The sequence below is a fragment of the Ptychodera flava genome, chromosome 6, assembly GCF_041260155.1.
Source record: "Ptychodera flava strain L36383 chromosome 6, AS_Pfla_20210202, whole genome shotgun sequence".
NCBI lineage: Eukaryota > Metazoa > Hemichordata > Enteropneusta > Ptychoderidae > Ptychodera > Ptychodera flava.
In genome coordinates this window covers 37,322,254-37,343,464 of record NC_091933.1, presented here as the reverse complement: position 1 = coordinate 37,343,464, position 21,211 = coordinate 37,322,254, and the positions used below count along the sequence as shown (strand labels likewise).

The following is a 21,211-nucleotide window of genomic DNA, read 5'->3' as shown; positions in this document are numbered from 1 at the left end:
ATTTGTTTCGACGTTTTATTCTCTGCAGAATTTATATTTTCTGTGATTCAATTACCCGGAGTGCAATGCTCAGTGACCATCCATGACATGATGGAGCTGCTCCGACTTTGTATGTTGCTCGCTCGGAATAGTAACGACTCATAAGTGGTAGATTCTAGACTCCTACATGTACACGTCTGGTAAAATTAAAATATGCAAAACCAACATTTCATTTACAACAACAACAGATTGACGCAAGAGCTTCTTTCCCTACAGGGCCCATGTGTATATGTGACGTAATTGTGAACGGCTGACATACAACGCAGAAATTCTATTATATTTTGTTTGTCTTCGAAAACAAAACAAAGCGAGTCGCCGTCGCTGTAATGGACACGCTGGTCAAGAGCCACTCTTTAGCTCGGCTTGTCGCCGTTATGCGATAGTTGTTTGATGTGAACGGCACCTCAAAGGCTCACAGAAGTAAAATCTTCCCCAGGTCATTCGAAGGAAAAGGGAAATGTCAGTTGGGTTTCTCGATACATTAGATGACAAGTCACTGCACTTTGTGCATCAATCGACTGACTCCATTATGCTTTTACCATTTTCTTCCAGTTTCTGAAAAGTCGAATAAATCGCCAATCCTGTACTAACATTTTAGCGAGTCCCAAGAGGATGTTGCTTCACGAGGGGCCGGTGCTACTCAGCGGTGAGTCAAAACCAGGCAATTACGTGACGCTCCAGTCGCTGAATGTCTTGGGTTTATTTACCTGGAAGCCACAGTCACTATAATGTCTTATCTCAATCTGCATATCATCCCCACTTCTTACTGTGCAGGGCTATCCATCTAGTGGATTTATGCGTACTCGGCAGACACGATTAATTTCATAGTGGTCTGCGTACTGCCCGGTCCTTGCGCGACTTTATTGAAAAGCATGCTTACATGTAAAAGCGGTCGTATGTTTATCGGTAATTTGTGCATAGATAGAGGGTCATACACGCTGCCAAGCACAATGTACATGTTCAGGTTTTCAAAGATTCTTAGCGATTGCCTCCAAATTGTCGCTTTTCACCTATACACTAACTAACACGGTACTTGCTATTTATCTTGCTCTTTCAGTCTCTCTGCCTTTTTATGTAAACTTCTCCCATTTTTTATGTCAATTGGTCTAGTTTCTTAATATTTTACATTTTGCAACTTATATTGCTGGGTTTGTCGTTTAATACGATATTTTCGCTGCTGTTTCCAGTGGAAAACACGAAATCAGTGGAGACATATCTGTTTCTCTTCGATGACATGCTGCTGGTGACCAAGATGCGCAAGGTCGCCAAGAAGAAGACATCGATGACGGACGGCCTGGCCATGCTGACCTTTACCCTCCAGAGCATTCCTCACAAAAAGGATGGAATACATTTTACAGTGTACAAACAGCCGATACCACTGGACCGACTTGAACTGATTGATGTTGAACCCCAGGAGGGTGGGTACATCGTGTGCATACTCTGACAAATACAGATAATAAATTATGTTACATTAAGGGATTCCGAGCTACATACTTGATATACTGTTATATAGTACACTTAGTCACGTTATCCACTGGTACCCCCGAGGTTACTCGGATAGAAAAGTGTTCGAGTATATACCGCCCGAATGGGTCACTTTTCACGAAAAAAATCACCAAAATTAAGTCGACTTTTCATCAAATAGACATGCAGTGTAGTTACGGTAAAAATTACCCCAAATTGTCAAGAAAATCTCTAACACTGGGTCACATTTTCGGAATATTCATGGAATCATGTTTTCAACTTGGGCCTCACACCCCTACATGAAGATATCGGGAGTAACCTCTACACCAATCTTCCCACCCACCAACCCACCCATGCACCCACCCACCCATACACCCATCCATCCATCCATCCATCCATCCATCCATCCATTCATCCATCGTACACTCTTTCCTTGAAGAAAACAGTTTTCCTAATCAGGGAGGGGGGGGGGGGAGTCATATACATTTCATCTGGGGTCGCATATCATGGTTATGTAATATTATGATTGCCGTAACTTCGCGATTGAAAAGATGAATCGAACATGACATAATGAGATTTAATTGTCTTTTGAAGTGAATGCATAGCCAAGTTTTTGTTCGACAGATTATTATATTTTGTGATTGACTAAAAGGTAATTAACCCGTACGTAACAAAAGAACTGATGCTGCAGGGATCGGTATCCGAATAGAAAATTGAAGAGTGTACGTAGTGCTAATTTTCACAGTGAAATTATTGTCTACATGTTTTTATCAGGTTGTATCATTCGTATCAACACCACAGTCACATTGTTATCAGACTTTATCACACTATAAGCAAAACGGTATACTACCCGAAATATTTTGACCAGTGACATGGACAGATATTGAATCACCATGTCATATAGATTCACATTTAAAATCATACAGGGTGGCGGTGTTGAGATGCGTAGCTGTAGGAGGATTTGTATGCGTTGATTTGGAAGTCACCAAAGTTGAACTACTATTAATTTTACTTATATCTGCAAAATTTCTGCGTAAGTGGGTAAAGTATGGACGTTTGCACACCCATGTTGAGGAGAATATGTTTACAGGTGAGGGCACTGCACTGACAATAATCCCAAACTAAAGGGAGCCTATGTTAGGTAGTATCTTGAAATAAATCCATATTTTCAGTTTCAATCGATCAGAGCTACTTATCTGATCAATAGTCTTTTGCAAAGATTTACATCTCACGAATATTAAACCCTGAAGCAGACAGACTCCGTAAAGTCGGTTTATATTTATTTCATTCTTCCCCATTTGATCCCCTTTACAGCAAATGGTCTGAAGAATGGATTCGTTGTACTTCATATCAGTCGTTTTCAGCAAGTCTTGGCCATTTTGACTTTCCAGGGTTCAAACTCCAGTGTCAAAGTAAGATCTTACATTTAAATCATTCACCTCCAATTTCTTGTATAAGCCTAAAGGTCCACAATCACCATCTGCAGCAATCTGTTTAGGCTGTACTATGGTGGTTAGGGTTAAATCAACTCGCTCTTTACTATACAGTCAGTACATACGCTAATGCAGACCGTGGATTAAATTACAGTGTACATTGTCAACATAGAATGGTGCAAATATTGAGTGTTAAACTGAGATTCGTATAAAAATATTTGAGAAGGTCGGTTGACAACGACAGATTTTCACCTTTTCTTGACATAACAGCGATGTAATAATACCACTGTTAGACTGTTTGTCACAAACTGAAATGTCTGTGCTGGGTTATAAAAACGATTAACTATCCTATATCAAATTACAGAACACCTGGCTCACTCAGATACGGACGGCGAAGGACAGATGGGCCGAAGAGTACCGAAACCGCTCGGAAACGCGCGACGAAAAACGCACAATTAAAAGTCGCAAGAAGACATTGTAAAAACCAGCTGACGACAAGTGGGAGATTCACAAAAGACAATCTTGATGTCGTGTGGGTTCACACTTTGGACAATTGTAATTTTCTTGAACCTTTGTTTCACAAGTCTTAGGATACTATCATCGAACTCAATCAGAATCAGTTTACCTGTACAAAGAACTAAATAAAGTCGGGACACTATGTGCATGACACACATTCGTGGAGCATCATGGGAAATTACTCTATGGGAACAGTTTACAAAAACCCAGGGTTCTGAGCAATTTCATGCACCAAAACGAATACATCATCAAGAACACGTCTTACGTTTTATTCGAAATATATGTATTATACTTCTGTGCATTATCATCATTCGATTTTGTATTATTTAAGAAGACTTAATAAAATGATATACGAGATATAATTTTAAGTTTTAAACTGTTACCTAAAGCCTGTGATTGAAAAAGATTGGAAATGGTTACGAGTCGAAGTTCTTTCTATGAATATGCAATAATTCTTACCACATATTACCTCTACCTGAAGATGACTTCTAAAAATTTAAGGTTGGTGGTTTTTTCAGTAATCTATTTCCCTCAAGTTGTATCATTTACCAAAGATGCTTGCCAGGAACTGTATTGGTTTGTCCATAGAGGGCGCACCATTTCTCACGAGACCATCGTTCGGCGGGTACCCGCGGACCGTAATATTTTTTGCTGTACCAAACTGTTGGGTTTTTCCACTTTCATGTAAATAGTTGTAAATATACGAAATCTATGTATATAAATGTGTATATATTCAAATGTGCCAAAGACATTTTCAGCTTCTTTAAAACATTGCCTTATGTAGCTATACAATTAACTTAAAATCATCTCAAAGTATTAAAAATAACCCGTTGGGGAAAAAGTGTTCGACTGTATGTACCTTGTCGATTATTTTTGGTGTGTCTTTCTTCAAATTTTCTTTAAAGAGACATATGCTTTATGTTCCTTTTAAGTTATTTTTATAACGGCTTTAACCTACGAATTACCATTACGGTATTCTTCCCTTGCGATCAAAGTGAATGGCAAGTCGTTTGTTGTCCAGTCAATGTATAAACACAGACCCTCCATGTGCAGGAGGCTGTGTGTGTTGGGGGGGGGGGGAGTCTGCTGTACAAGTATTTTCCTGTGATCAAGCTGATGACACATGGCGCCGAACCAAAACATCTCCCACATTTTTACGAACAACATCTGACGAGATAAAGAGTAAAAAATAAATTACGGTACTTTTTGCTATTTCATTTCTTAATAATGTATTTCTGAAAAAAGCTCCCACAACAAGATGGCTTTTTGCGCCAAAGGTTTTCCACGTAACACGATTGGAACTAATTTGGGATAATTGGATTTTCATATTGTGCAAATTTCTCAAAAATGTTAGTTGCTCTATAGCTGAATGTTGCAATATTACAAATTACTCGTAAAAAACAAGTGTGTAACTTAACAAGAAAAGCAGATGAGCTTACATTTGCAGATCAAATAGAAATTACTTCATCATCCAATTATCCCAAATCAGTTCCAATCGTGGTACGTATAACAATGCATGTCATATACCTAATTTGAAGGGTTGTATATAAAATGGTTAGCGCCCGCAAACCAGACAACGTGAAAGTTAGAAATATTTAACAGCCTTTTCTCATCACATGAAATGATCGATGCAATAAAAGCATACATGCAACTTATTCTTGTCGTTTATGGAAACAGTCCATACTGCGCTATTTGCCTGTTATCATATGGTGATGTGATCTGGTGACGGTATGCCCCGGCCCCGGTCGTATACGGGTGGCCGGGGTTATCTTGTCAATACCACTCCTGTAGATAGAGGGCGCCAAACTAGACGACAGAGGAAAACCAAATGAGTGTAAGCACAGACAAACATAGACTGTCTATATTTGTCTGTGGTGTAAGGTATGGTTTTTAGCGATGACTCAATACTTCCTCGAACGTTTGATACGCTAAGGGACCGTTCAGTTTTTACGGCCTGGGGGGGGGGGCCGGCAAAATCTTGTTGCCGGTGTTCAAAAAAATATAGACCCCCCTGCATTTTTCGCGATAAAATGATGACCCCCTTTGTCAGACGAAAAAAATTGATGACCCCCCCCGCTGAAAAATAACCAAAACCCATATGTCAAATTTACCCGCACGGTTTGGATTTGAGCTCCGGCACGCGGCGCACTTTATTCGTGTAGCAGAGATGCCAGTGCACAAACTTCTCAGCCAAATCCATGCAAATGTCTGTTAATAAGGACAACTATAAGGCAATTTTTAACTTCATTTCCATCGACAACTTATGTCCATGGACATCGTATAAAGTAAACTTTATTGGAGTGGTTCGCCAAAGGCAGCCCTCCAGTTAAGAGGGTCATGGGCCGAAGTAAAGTCAACTTTATTCTAGTGGGCAACCAAAGGTGGCCCGCCGGTAAAGAGGGTCGATCATGGCCATTGCATGTAGTAAACCTAATTGGAGTGGGCCGCCAAAGGCGTCTGCCCGTTAAGAGGGTCATGGGTAATACATAAAGTATATTTAGTGTAGTGGGCCGCCGAAGGCGGCCCGCCGGTAAAGAGGGTCGATTATGGCCATGGCATAAAGTGAACTTTATTGTTGGTATTATGTTTTTGAAAATGTGGTGACCCCCCTTTCCTACCAGTGAAAAAGTGATGACCCCCCTTCGCGGATTCCAAAATTATGATGACCCCCCTGGATTTTGCCGCCCCCGGGCCGTAAAAACTGAACGGTCCCTAAATTCATCTGCGAAAAACTTGAATTCAAGATTCCTACGTTCATTCAAAGTATACACAGGGCATGCAGGGTGTGAAGCGAAAACAAGGAAGCTGGTGTTGCGACGTCAATGAGTGAGATTACACTTTGTCAAAACAGCAACCAAGTTATCAATCGTAAGGTTACCTCCTTGTATACCACAGCGGGGATGACTTACACATTCTAGGAAACCAATTTTACCCTTGCCATTGTGTAAGATTAAAAAGTATCTATCAAAGTGTTCTTTTGTGTGCCTTATCATTATAGTAAATCTTATGAGAAGCGTCAATTTTCTCCTTGTTACTCACATTATTACAGGGTTGTCCTTTTTGCCTTTCAAGATTTTTAGGAACAGGGAGGAACATATTTAATTTTTCTTGTGGTACTTGATATTCAAAAAATAAATTGACCGACAACGAATGCTGGTGGTCTATTAAGTGATTACATACCAACCATTATAAAAATTTCCAACTATCAGCCGAGGTTTTAGTTTCCAACAGCAGGGGCACTATTTGATTTTATTTCAGTCGGAAATTTCTGACATTTACAATATTTCCAACGATTGCATGAGAGAGAAAGATATCATATTCAGACGATCGGCTCCGTTTTAGTTTAGACGAATATGTTGTGATAATCACCTTTTGTTTATTTGTCTATAATTATCGTGTTTTAATTATATTATGGTATAGGAAAGAAAATACTCAGGCTTTGCAGTTTTTAATTCGGAGTCCACTTCCAAGGAACTCAATATTGAGATGACCAGGATATTGCTTTCAAAACGAAGATAAAGGCCCAGGATGTGGTGCCCAGGGGGGAAACCCCGGGCGCCCTCACCGCATACGTTGGAGCCTTCCCCTTTTCCTGAAATTGTTATCAGCGACGATTCATCGCTGACTGGTTTGCTTTCCGGGTTTTACTTGACAACGTTGCCAGTAATATCCGTTATATGGGTGGATTTAATGACAACTAAGTTTGGTCGTTTGACGCCACCTCTCGCAAACTATGCTTAAGGGCGGTTATATGAACCTGACGTCCTTCCAAAAATCAACTTACAATACGTAAATCGCGGATGGGACTAGTTCTGCCGCCAGACTTTATTTAGGTTACGTTTCTAGCTCCATGCCTACATGTTCGTAAGTACGTGAAATCTAGATAGGCGCATTTTAGTTTAATGACATGATCATTTCCTGGGCGTTGTGCCGGTATTACTAATAAAACGTGCACAGGTTACGTCACAGCTACTCTTACATCCTCTACTCCCTATAGCACCCCCTTTCTGACTTGCCAAGTCAGAACTGTACACAGAAGCAAATTCACCTTCGCTGGCATATTAGCACAGACTAGCTGAGCTCTGCTGTTTGGCCGTATTGTCTAGTTTTCTCGTGAGGGTAAAACCAGTGAAATGAACTAAGGTGGACTTACCATGCATGAAAGAAGTGAGTGGACCCTAAAGTTACAAAACTCTGATAACTTCCTTGTAATCCAATTTCATCGAACAATGAGAACTAAAAGTTGATGTGAAGTTTTTCCCTGAATTGATCTCGCTGATATTTTGGAAAGGAAGACCATATCATGGACAGTGAGAAGCGGAATCTCGCTACTTTATATCCATGATTAGATAGACGAGAGACCGGAGGCTCTTCTAATTTCTAATAATTTCGCTAATTATATCGTGTATTACATGTATTTGCAAGCTCTCGCCAGTTATTTGGTTGGAGGGGGGGGGGGGGGTTAAAGTTGCAAAACTTCTTAACTTTCGATGCATTTCAAACTTTCTGCGTAAATTGCCAAAACCGGCACTGCAGAATCGGGCGTCTCATCAGCATCGGTATATTGTTCGAGTTGGTCAAAGCCACTGGATGATCAGTGGGCTTGACAGAGAAACTCACTGACGACAGAGCATGAAAAGTTCCTACCTTTAAAAAATACAGAAAAGAATAGACACTCTGTAATGTAGCATCAACACACGACTTAATAATGCTTTGCGTTTGCAAGTATGTCCGATTAGTTTGATGCTTGCCTTTTCAACAGCCTTCCCCTCAGCATCTACACTCAACACCAAACCAAATCCCGCCACCGTCAAATTTGACGTATACCTAGAGGGTACAGAACTATTTATTGCCAATATCATTGGGGAAATCGGGGGTGGGGAGGTACCTAGCCTATTTATTGTTGTCATCCAAGGGGGATTCCAAGAGGGTAAACGTCAAGGTGCTCTGAATCTCGGTAACTCTATATATTACTGACGTCAAGGGGGTGGCATATACACTTGTTTTGTTGTATAAAAAGAAAGCCTTCTAAGAAAAAGTGCTCAATATGACAGCTGAAAGTCCAAAGTGATGATGTTCTGTTGCATTGCATTTGTTTGTAAGAGAGTAAGAGACAACCACCATTTGGAAAGCAAACTATGGTGGGCAACTTGTCAAAAAAACCTGTGATGTTTGCTGGGCTTGGCTGACACGAAGTACAGTAATACTTTCAAGTCCATTAGCTGTGACTTTTGATGGATTTACTATTCTTTTTGTTTGCTTAGCAAGAATCTATTCTCTTCATCAGTCTAATCCAGAATCATGCCAATATTGCCCTCGTTCAAATTATACACACCATCTGCATGGGTGTCACAAAAACTGAAGATTTAGTCCAGACTAGAATCAGTCGATTAACGAATACACTGCATACTGTGCACAGTGAACTGTTGTTTGCATGGATAATACTTCATATTTCCGCAATAGTTTTGGGAGAAGAAAATATACTTGTATTCAATAAAATTATTATCAAACGTCACAGCTACTGTACTTTGCACTCTGTAATTTGGTCATAACAGTCAACCAGGTACCATTCACATTTCAATATAAACAAGTCATCGTTGATGACATAGTCACCACTTGTTAATGGGTACTTTAATCACAAGTCCTCGGAGAGGATTGAGTCCTCTTCATTAATTAGGTCTGTGACTAAAAATACTGCGATACAGATGGGGCTTAATGTCCGAGAATGAGTTCCATGATGGTGGAAACATAAAACCAATATAGGCCGCCATCCGAATTACAAAAGGTCATTTAATGAGTCAATTAGTAATTAATCGACAGGATGTTGCCGACATTTTAGCATCCTATCATAACACTGATAGATTATCGCCGGTACCATATTTTATAAAGTTTGATGCAGTGTTTCTGCACCCTAAAAACAAAAGTTCATCATGTAAATGCAAAGTAGCAATTAATTTAAACGATACTGCTAAGTGTCATTGCATTGTATTTAAAACACTATGAGATCAACATCTGTACCAAGTTTCATCAAATTTGATGCAGTATTTCTTGACATATCAGCCTAATTTCGGAAATTCAATAATTGACATGATACTTCTACATGTCGTGAAACAAATTGATGTGCATATGTATGACGTAGGTCAATGTCCTTGTACCAACTTTGAATGATATTAGTGGAAATATGTGAGTTATGGCTCTGTACATGAAAAAACGTAACAAAATGGCCCCATGGCAGCCATATTGGATCGTATCACAAAACAAATCAACGTACATATGTATGATATAAGGAGTAATCCTTATACCAAGTTTGAATGAAATCGCTCCAGGCATCTCTGAGATATCTGCGTGAACAGACAGACGGACATGACCAAACCTATAAGTCCCCCCCGGACGGTGTCTGTGGGGACTAAAAATGACATGATTACATGATGATGTTGTCAACACAGTACTTTAATTTAAAACATCATATGATGTCTTCTGACCCTATGACCCCATGACCTGTATGATGTGGTGGTCGCAGGTTACACAAACATTCATGAAACCTACACAGAAAACCTAACTCGCTGTAAAAGTTCCTAAGAAAGAATGTTTCAAGTACATGTACACCTGAGCAAGTTCTTTAAAATATGCATATGACGGGATGGAAATTGACGATCAAAGCACCTATGTATAACAGTCATGACTGGTATTTTGGCATAATTTTGTGGACCTTCCTACAAAACACATAACAAAACAAGAAACGTGAGATCACTGAAATTTTCAAGTATTACAACAACTGAGGAACATTCAAATTATTTCTTCACTTTCACAGATATTCAAAAAAGTTCACTCATTCTGAGTGTTATGTTACAGCAAAGGTAAAGAGATTCAAAGGTACAGATTCAGGATACTACAGCATTCAAACCTGGCAGTCTGTTTTTGCACCATGTACTGATAAAATACTGCCCCTCCCCATAAATATAACATAAATCAACCATGTCAGTCATAAAAAATATCAATACCTCCCCTCTCCCCTCCCATTTATGCACAATTCATCAACAGACATAATGCCCTTGACACTGGAATTTCGTTTAAGATCATGCACATGGCTCACTCTCAAATTTTAGATCTCTGGTGTCTTTACTAATGATTTGAAAAAAAAAGACTGGCTGACGTCATTAGAAGGGATACTAAAAATGACACTTTTGAGGTTCTGATAATATCCTGGTTTCGCTGATTCTTTAGTTTGCCATCAGAACTTTCAGTGTTTAACACGATGCATCATTCAAAATGTCAAATCTGATGTCAAATGAAAATTGACTGTCTCTTTTGCCATTAAATCTGAAGACTGTCAGATTCACTTTTAGCTACATTATAATTCAACATTATCCTCAGGGTACCTTTCCATATATGTATCTTGAAAAGCCCCCTGGGGCAGGGAAGCCATGATATTAAGGAGGATTGGGTCCATCATGTTTCACTTGTATTGTTATTAACATATTACCTTGGATACATGGAAATATCAAACTTGAAAAGTATCACTGTAGGATTCCCAAACATTACTTTTTCAATCATTGTTGATGTTCTTGTACTGGTAAGTATCCAGGGAATATTGTTACACAAATAAGAAAAAAATGACAAAATTCTCATATCCGTATCCAGAGAGATTTCCCCTCAAAGAAAATGAACTAAATTCTTTTCTCCCTGAAATTCCAGTTTGTCTAAATAGAAATTTTTGCTGTGGTCATCATGAAATTTATTTCCAAAATTTCAGGGCTATCTTGATTTCTATTGCACAGGGAAATAACGTATACGCTTGTGATGAATGGCAAAAACATTCACGTAAAATTGATCTTAAGTTTTATGGAGTATAATATAATGCTGTATCTACAAAATTTGAAACGGCTGTTACTACGGATGTATCTGTTACAATTTCAAACATGTCAAGTTTTTTGTAGGAAAGATTGCACATAGATTTTGTCTGATCTCTGCAGGGGGGGGGAAATAAAACATTTCAATGCTGGCTTATCTGTTTCTGGGGATTTTCTCAGGAACTAAAAAGGGGCGTGAATTTCTGTGAACTATTTGCATAATTGCATACTAATGAACCTTTAACAATGCTAATTTTGCATATTCAGTCGACAAAATCTAGTAGCCACTCTTTGCACCAAGCAAGTGAATCAAAGAAAACACAAGGGTCAACAGAGAGGCTTTGGCAGTTGAATAGCAAAAGTTTGGATACCATGGTAACAAACACATTCTGTGTAAATTGAACTTCATAAGGGGTGACGTCAAAAGATCGATGTTTGAAAAAAACTTAATTGCTTAAGTTTGGGGGTGGGGGGTTTTTGGCCAAATTAATTTCTGTGCAGTCAAAAACGATTTAACGTTTTTAACGTAATTTGGCAAATTTTACGATTTCAAGGCTGTTTTTTTGTACGCTAAAACCGATCCAGTCACCCGTATTTTGTTACTTTATAATGGTTTTCAATTTATTTAATTCAACGGTACATTGGTACGTCGTTTGAAGAATTAGTACAGGGTATGAGTCCGCAATGTTTTTCAATTTTAGGTCAGTTAAGTTAGAAGGGGGGGTGGGGGGGGTCTGAGGCCAAACTTAAGCAATTAAGTTAGATTTATTATGTTGAACTTTTGATGTTGCCCCTAAGGAATACAATAATGTAAAAACTCCTACATTTCACTCTTTCCTGTAAACTTAGATGCCTTCTTGACCCTTGACATGTACTGACCTTTGACTTATGCCCTTTGAACTAAAAAGACTGTCTACATGTGTAACTAGGAAACTAGGTCTGGGGGGAAAATGAATTTGTTTTACGGACACTTAAATACTGATGAAGGCAACTTGAGCTGCAAGACAACCATAATGGAAAAAACACCCTGGATTTCCAGTTGACAAGGGCGCCCTCTTCAGTTCTGGAGTCATGGCACCCAACTTTTCCATTTTGCATGAAAATATGTCATACAACAGTTCATGACACAAATTTGCAGTTCTCTAAGCTCTCTTGTCAGTCAATAAATATAAAGGTGTGATGTTCTGTCTAGTAAAGCCTCTTCTCATACCTGGATAGGAAGCAACAACAAACAAGTGTGCTTAAAATACATCTGTGAATACCGGTACTTGCAGTTTCTGTTCTGTGTACACCATTTTTCTAAACTACAATGTGTAGCTCAATGTGATGAATTTTTTATTCACAATAAATATTGATATTATTGAAAACAAGGTCATCAGAACAAACGATGTACTTAAGATTCCTGACAATGATCATATCATCCTATGTCATCAAATTTGTACAATTGTTTCTTTTACACTTTTGTTTTTCATACAAAACATACATCCTTGAATCACTCAGTATTAATACAGTTCATGGTGTGACACTTACGAATGCAATCCATGTACAGCACCTTCCACTTGGGCAGCATTTGTTCTTTTCTCAAATTTCAATTCACCCGAATACATCATAGATCTGGGGACACAGAGAAACACAGATTAGCCAGAGTGGAAATACAACAGACAGAGGATGTCTAACTCTCTCTGCAACAACTTGTGCAAGATCCCAAATAGTACATGTACTAGTAGTACAAGACAACTTACGGCAGAACGCGCCTAGGGGACAGATATTTGGACTCTCAAACTTTTACAATTCTTTTCTGATCTACCACTTGTGAGGGTTCATTTTAAAGCTCTTGGTGTAAAAAAATTTTAATCTTCTTTTTTCGAAAATTGAAAATTTTATTTTTCTCCATAGAGTTCACACAGGGATGGCGGCCATTTTGAATTCGGTTATCGATAAATTTTAGGTTATTTGCTTCTCTTGTGCCAAACTTTGCATGGTGACCCCTGATTTATTAATTCTTGAGTCGGCGAGAGAAAGGTTGAAAGTGACATTAAGAAAAGTTTGAGCAAAAGTTTAATGAAGTCTTTCATTTTCACGATGCACACTACACTAACACAAATGAGTACAACCTTGCTGGTGGTAGCTGTTCAGGCCCTTCAAAGCAGTAGAACTGAAGTGAGACTGGGTGTAGGTATGTACTGCAAGCTATTTGATCCACAGAATTTTTTAACATCAGGGTCCATACACTCAAAGTCCCTTGAAATTTAACGACTTTCAAGGACTTTTAAAGGAATTTTCAAGGATTTTTAGAGGTCAAAACATAGTTTTCCAGATATGAGTTTACAAAATATCATTTTTATGTATCAATGTAAATATCATTTTTGTTTTATCACAATGGATCATTTTGTCATTTTAGAAAATTGTGGGTGGATTATCAGTTTTCAAGTCAAGTTTCCACGAGGTTTTGAAATTCAATGACTTTAAAGGACTTTTTAGGAGTGTATAGAGCCTGTAACAATGACTGCTTCTCCTTGAAAATGTAATTTTACAATTCAAATTGGTCACACTTCATCTCTGACAAACAGTTCAGCTGTCTCTACTCAACTAAAGATTTTACTGGAGGAATACTGGCATGAAGAAATCAATGAGATAATGACACCATTCTAACAAGTTTTGGTTTTTATTCCATTTCTAAGAAATAGTTTTGACATTTTCCGTGGAAATTTAAATCATTCACAGACATTTTTCTCTTCAAAACATATGCGAGGAACCCACTGTTTGTCTGTTTTCAAGCTGTACTTACCTAAGCATAGATAGACTTTTGGCACCAATGTCTTGGCATCCGTGTTGTATACCGGCCATAAGGTATGGAATGAATTTATGTATGGAACCCTTGTCCACAATGCTTCCTGACACTCCCTGAGCTACTTTCAGTTTGTCCAATTCACTGGAAAAAATGATTTCACAAGAACATCTTTCAATTTTGGGTGAAGCGTATTTTCTAAGAACAACAAAACTGTGAGAGAAAACTGTTGTTATCACATTTATTGTAATACAGATGGAAAGGTTGGCAAGCCATGATTGTCTACACCAAGGTTTTGAGACCATCTAGGCTGCTAGCTAACTCTTTCTGCAAAGGAATGGAATGTTCTGATGTAAAGGATATAACAGGCAATTTATGCACCCTTAGCTTAGTTAGATTTTTGTACCTTTTTTTGGGTACTGAATGAAAGTAAAAGTGATTAAAAATATGAAAGACTGGTAACTGTTGTGAGATTTGGCTGTTTCACCTGCTTTTAACAGGGTTCGTTGTACATCAAACTCCTAAAGCTCTACTAAGCTGTACCTTGTGATACATTTTCCATTGTTTTTATTGTTTGTAAGATATTGGTTTCTTGTCATACTAGCAGAACAATGATGAAATACCTGGACTTCACTTTGCCATTACAGGCTGTATTTGTGTATTGTCACATGATGTTGTTGACACCAGACTTCTAGTCTTGATTAATATATTGCACATAATGTCCTATGTTTCTCAGGCTTACACGATGTTCCTTGCTTACACTTTGCATTTCAATATTCACTTTGGCTAGAAAATCTATATTACAAACCTGAAATATCTATTTTGACTAGATTTACTGGTTTCCATGGCATCTAACGACCCCATTCCGCGATATTTCTTTAATCTCACTCCGTCTGAAAAGAAGTACTCTCCAGGTGCTTCTGATGTGCCAGCTAAAAGTGATCCCATCATAACTGGTAAAATAAGCGTGTAGAAAGAAAAGGTAGAAAAGTTATTTGGAGGAAAATTCATCAAATTAAAGAAATTTTTACATCTTGAAATTGAAAAATTTCAAAATAATTTTTCTGAAACTTTCCCTGAGGAGATCATCATTCCCTTTGAAATCACTAGTAAAAATCAGTCATTACAAACAAATTGCATAATATTTACCAACATTGAAATAAATAATGGCTGGCATCCCTGTATTAGCTCCATAGTAAAAAAATTGTTTTGCATTTCAAAAAAATGATCTGGTGAAACTTTGGTGACTCCACAACTTTCAAAATGAGCCCTGTCAAATGGTAGACTGTAAATGTATTGTAACAAAGAGTCTGAATATCTGTCCCTGAGGTGTATTCACCTCACACACGCTGCCAAGCTGCCAAGCAAGCTGCCCGTGTTTTACTATGTACCAGCTTAAGAGACGCTGTTGAGCAACCAAACTACATATACCACTATAACAAGATACCATTCTGTACTCGTCTCGCTTACCTCATTTGCATATTTTTGACACTGACATGTTCATTTGAACAAATCACATCTCCACCCCAGGGTGCACCTGTACACCATATACTAATGTGGTAGGTGCTGCGGTTTTTGAGTTTTTGATGTGGACGGACATACATATATCCATATTTATAATAAGTACGTACATAAGTACGAACATAGCACATACAAATATACACATACATATATATGCCACCGACTTACCATATAGGCTCTCTTAGGTATATATACCGGTACATACATGTATACCAAATGTGAGCTAAATACATTAATTCTTTTCAATTTACTATCAATGATTTCCAGTTAATTTGGTAGTTTCATAACTTTATTGTTTGTAAATCTTACTCAAAGTAAAAACTCTTTGTGTACATTTACGATGATGCAATCACAAAAATCATTGGATTGCAATGGCGGTGACTATGCCATAAAGAACTGTTTTCTTATTGCACGGCAGTGACGCATGCTTATGAGTAAGCCACTTGCGGCCACTGTGCGAGCTATTATGAATGTCATAAACTTTTGAAATACACAAAAATTGCGTAAATCTTGGAACAATCAAATTCCCAAACACAATTCAATGACGCATAACAGCACTGGAAAACAGAATGCAACAAGACTCAATGAAGAACCATACCTGTAGATGCTCCCAGGGCCAATGCCTTTGTGATGTGTCCGACTGTGGAAATACCCCCATCTGCTATCACTGGCACGCCAAATCTTCTGGCATACTCCGCTACTTTGTAAACTGCCGTTCCCTGTGGTCTTCCAACTGCCATCACTAACAAAGCCAATAAATTCAAATATATGCCTTGTTCAATGTCTTACCTGTACAACCCCCTCACAGAAATTTAACTGTAATATTTCGGGCAAATTCACAAATTTTACAGATGTGGGAACACAGACTATTTATAGACATACAAAAACCACCAGTGAGTGCTTTTATTTGTGTGAATGTTAATGTGTGTCTGCATCATGCATGTTACGCTTCTCTCAAAGTCTTGACATAGATTTAATTCCGGCTACCAGGTCAAATGAATTATATCCAGTTAACAAACTAAGTAAATTGATGCCAGGTATTTGTGCCACTCAGTTCTAATTCTACTCTGGCAGTAAAAGGTTTATCAAGGTAATGGCCAGTAGGAAAAGCAGAATGACAATCATTTGGACGGTGATTTCATAGATTTCTTGACATTTCTCAACACTTCTCATTTATAAGGTTGCAAGTCCCAGGCACTGTAAGTGTGAACGTCTCAAACATGAAATGTATGGGAGAATGGCAGTCATCAGAAAGTTCGTGGTCCACATGCTAATGTATAAACAATCTTTATAGATGGCCAAATTTTAGAAAACACCAAAACACCACTGGTACATAAGTTTGTAAACTCCGACTGTTCACCTTTTTATTATATTATATAATTCGAGTAGGGATTTCATCACGTTAATGCTGGTAACTAGTGAAAAGCACATCACATTGAACAAAGACCTGAATGGTAAAAAGCGATAAGAATATTGCCCTGTCTTCAAACATAAATGGAAAATTTCCTCAAGACAAGAATTGGTAGGTCGTCCGTCAATAAAATTACTTCAGCAAAATTGTATTCATGGCAATTTTAACAGAAAGAAGCACCAGCGTGTTCCTACATACTGATTTATTGTGGTTTCATTGATGTACAGGCTAATCCAGAACTGAACTGGGAGATGACACTTGTGTATGACACAGCATAGATGTTAATGAATTTCTCACTCTAGGGTATCAACTTAGCTTCAGAACTGTAGGATTATTAAAATGTGACATACAAGAACATCCTTTAATTTTAGAATTTTAGTGTAATTTTTTATTTCATCAAAAACTATCTTTTTTCGAGATAACTGTAGTGATGACAATGTCCATACCGTGTATACCTTGGAGGGACCGTGCATATATTTATTGTTAAAGATTTAAACTGGGTAAATGAGAATCGCTATACAGAACATGCCTCATGCCTGAAATGAGAATGTTGTAATCTTATCACTACCATTCATTAATTTATACCCTATTGCTGTCTGATGGGATGACTAGACCTAGGGTACGAAGGGACTTGGATTAACAATCAAGGAAAAATGACTACTGTATGCAACAATTACATTACATTGAGAAACACTACCTCTTGGGGAAAAGAGGTGGACTGTGACTCTCTTACATAATACCAAAGCTTTGAATATTATTACTACATTTAAAATGACAACACATCACCAGACATACTTCACAGAGGATAAACACAAGACCATTCTATCTTTATCAAAATTTGGTATATTTTTTGAGGAATGGTAGATAACGGAATTTGTAATTCTAGAGTGAGGTTCTTGAAACATCGAGAAGTTGAAAGGTGAACATTTTCCAAGACTTACATGTGTTAGTGTAGTCACCTTTCTGATATCGCATTTTATTCTTAGCTGGTAGTTTTGGATGAGACCCTGCAACTGCAGTGTTAGTAGACATCAGTTTAGTTTTTTGTTAGTAGCTGGGGTTTTTTTTGCCTCGGCGAAAAAATTCAATGTGTCTTGTATTTGTCTTCTGTAAGTGGTTTCGTGGACAGACTGCTACATGACCCTTTGTGTTTCTTTTTTGATGTGTTCACATCAGTATGTGGTTAGTAGTGTCAATGATGCTGGCATGATTCACATGCACTCTCAAGTATCACTTGCAATGTCTGTACACCACACTCCCGTTGCCACTCTTTGTGACTTCATTATCCTGGTCTTATGGAAATTTTGTCCACAGATCCTGTTGTGTTTTAGAAGTGAGCAAACCTGTTTGGCATTTGGTAGTCCCTGACCAGGTATAAAGGCAAGTCCTGCTTTCTAATTCGCCAGTCCTGTAGTCAAGTCAGTTTGCCAGTCCTGTACTCTAGTCAGTTTGTTAGTCCTCTAGTCTGTTTGCTAGTCCTGTGGTCTGGTTTGCTAGTCTTGCAATCCAATTTGCTAGTCCTGCAGTCCAGTTTGCTAATCCTGTAATCTAGTTTGCTGGTTCTGTAGTCTGGTTTGCTAATCCTGTAGCCTAGCTTGCCAGTCCTACAATCCAGTATGCTGGTCCTGTAATCTAGTTTGTTATTCCTGTAGTCTAATTTGCCAATTCTTCAGTCTAGTTTGCTAATCCTGTACACTAGTTTGCTTGTCCTTCATATATTCTTAATCACACTAGTAAGTTAATGTTTACTTATCTACTGGTTCAGTGAGTGGCAAATTTGCTGATCAGAATAAAAACTTTTGTGGTCCCAGGTATCGGATCATCTCTTGTTTTTTACCACAACTTACACATACAAGGAGAACTGACTTTCAGAATTGTAATGATAAGGTGGCATTACAACAGTAAAACATTTTTTTTCTCAAGTCACACTGTCTCAATTAAAACTCAGTGCAATTACATGCAAGTTGAAAATCATCTGTGATATTTTGGATGCATTGCTGAGCACCTGACATTTGAAAATAAATTTTGATATGTGATCTGATTTCAAATTTGCATTTGAATTTATTTCTAGAGGTCTGAAACTGAACCATGGTGGTGCCAACAAAGTGTCCAGAATGCACTCTGACCTCAAAAACTGTAAAACACATTTCTCTTTGCAAGCAAAAATAAAGTTGAAACATTGCTGTGTCAATCTTACCTTCTTGAGTAATACAAATAGAGCCACTGCCCATTCCTACTCGTAATGCATCAACTCCAGCGTCGATTAAATTCTTAGCTTGCGCTGCTGTAACAACTGAAAGCAAAAATGAAAACAATTTTGTTACTACACTGTGGGATGTCAGTAACTTAAACTCTCTAGATGACAGCTGTGTTGTAAATATTGGTAAGTAGGAGTAGTTTTCATGGCAACATGTGACCTAGCGACAGAGATACATCCGCTGTGATTTTCAGACAATTTACTGGTAGATAATACTGTAGGTCTGGGCAGCTGTGTTAGCGCTGGGTTTGGAAAGCTGTTAGCCACTGTGGCGAATAGTTTCAAATTTTATTAGCCACAGACAAATTTTATTAGCCACACATTTTTACGAAAACAAAGCTTTCTATAATGCTATAATCTCCAATGTCGGTTGCATGCACAAGAATAAACTATCAACACGTCAACCTTAAGTATCCAATTGTCTTCATTTTAACACTGGAAATTGCTTGATTCTGGACCCCGATGTAGCCCTGCGTACGATGCTGTGTGTTCCGCTACAGCTAATCGCCCCGCTCACCACAAAGCGAGTGAGCGGGGCGATTAGCTGTAGCGGAACACACAGCATCGCGTCGTACGCAGGGCTAGACCCCGATGCAAATCGACAGCAGCACGCAACGTTGAGACCACGATTAAAATGAACTGCAACACGGAAGGTTGGTTACACGTAATTACGTTCCATCAGTTCACGTAGCGTCTTTGTCACGTCATACAAGACGTCACGTGATTGTGGCACAGACGTTCGGAACGTCATCAAACGACACTTCCACATGAAGTCTTAATTACGTGTAGTAATTTTTAGATTTTCTTGGTGATTTGCGGGAATTTAGACAGGAAATCTCGTTAAGTACTAGTATGAGTATCATTGTAAATTAGCAAACATCTTTGATATCAGAAAATTCCGTAGAGTTCACCTGCACAAGACGTACGCGCTATGATTTCCTGACAGAAATGAAATGTTGTCCAATTCACCCTTTTACCTGAAGCTGTCACAAAAATTTCCGTAAACCACATAAATAACTGTATTACAGAAAATCGGTAAATTTAATGCGAGGATACAACGAGCTTGAATAGTCCTCGCCAAGAGAAATTAATTGTTTCTTAAAACTTAGACGAATTTCGTGTGTTTCTGAAAAAACAATACGGCAAAATCAACAAAAAAAATCACAACTGAGTATGGATACGCGGAACGTCGAGAACGGAACGGAACGTCGAGACCGCGATGCAAATCGACAACAACACGGAATGCGTCGCTGGGATGGCGATTTTAATTCACATCAATAGGGGACCATGAGGACCGCGAAGCAAATCGACCACCATTAAAATAAGACCTCGATTAAAATGCGCAACACGGAACGTCTAGACCACGATGCAAATAAATTTCAACACCGAACTTTGTGACCACGATTAAAATGGGTGTGTCTGCTGCATGTTGTAGCTAAAGTTTCACTTCTCGCGAGTATTCGCTTTGCTTGCTGTACACTAGACAAAATGACGTCAAATTTATCGCGAGACTAGGGCTCGATTGCGTCTGCCTGCATTTTCAATTCTCGCGATAGTCATTTATGTGCATGCTGTACACTATACAAATTGACGTCAAATCTCTCGCGAGACTTGGCTCGATTGCAATTGCGTACGTCGGAGAGAACAATACGGAAGTGGATATAGTTTTTTCGCGAATCGCCGAAAGAGAAGCGCAGATCAACAAAAGACTAAAAAAACCCACGTTTTTGCTTATTTTGCGGAATTTTTTCCACAAAAATCACTTTCGCCACTGTGGCGAATTAGGATCGATTTTTCTTCGCCACTGCTGATTTCAATTCGCATTTGCGAACGTGGCGAATGGGCAGCGCGAACACAGGGCAGGTTTGTGAACTAAGGGAATCCGATGAACTTAGAGAATGTTTCAATATCGGCAGCATTTCTGAATCTGTG

The 21,211-nt window shown here is 38.5% G+C and overlaps 2 protein-coding genes across 21 annotated transcripts in view; one reads left to right on the top strand and one right to left on the bottom strand.

Moving 5' to 3' along the window:
- LOC139135665 (pleckstrin homology domain-containing family G member 7-like) overlaps positions 1 to 4,298 on the top strand; it is a 111,455-nt gene extending 107,157 nt beyond the window's left edge. For all 19 annotated transcript variants that reach the window (XM_070703215.1, XM_070703204.1, XM_070703202.1 and 16 more), the window contains 4 exons: positions 592 to 685; positions 1,227 to 1,457; positions 2,818 to 2,915; positions 3,301 to 4,298. In XM_070703215.1, coding sequence (XP_070559316.1) covers positions 592 to 685; positions 1,227 to 1,457; positions 2,818 to 2,915; positions 3,301 to 3,417 — 540 coding nt within the window. In that variant the 3' untranslated portion in view covers positions 3,418 to 4,298. The remainder of the gene's footprint in view (positions 1 to 591; positions 686 to 1,226; positions 1,458 to 2,817; positions 2,916 to 3,300) is intronic.
- A 5,583-nt stretch (positions 4,299 to 9,881) lies between these two features.
- Positions 9,882 to 21,211, bottom strand: part of LOC139135669 (inosine-5'-monophosphate dehydrogenase 1b-like) — a 44,820-nt gene continuing 33,490 nt past the window's right edge. For both annotated transcript variants that reach the window (XM_070703218.1, XM_070703219.1), the window contains 6 exons: positions 19,220 to 19,315; positions 16,210 to 16,353; positions 14,899 to 15,043; positions 14,091 to 14,234; positions 12,833 to 12,916; positions 9,882 to 12,512 (listed from right to left, as the gene is read on the bottom strand). In XM_070703218.1, coding sequence (XP_070559319.1) covers positions 12,491 to 12,512; positions 12,833 to 12,916; positions 14,091 to 14,234; positions 14,899 to 15,043; positions 16,210 to 16,353; positions 19,220 to 19,315 — 635 coding nt within the window. In that variant the 3' untranslated portion in view covers positions 9,882 to 12,490. The remainder of the gene's footprint in view (positions 12,513 to 12,832; positions 12,917 to 14,090; positions 14,235 to 14,898; positions 15,044 to 16,209; positions 16,354 to 19,219; positions 19,316 to 21,211) is intronic.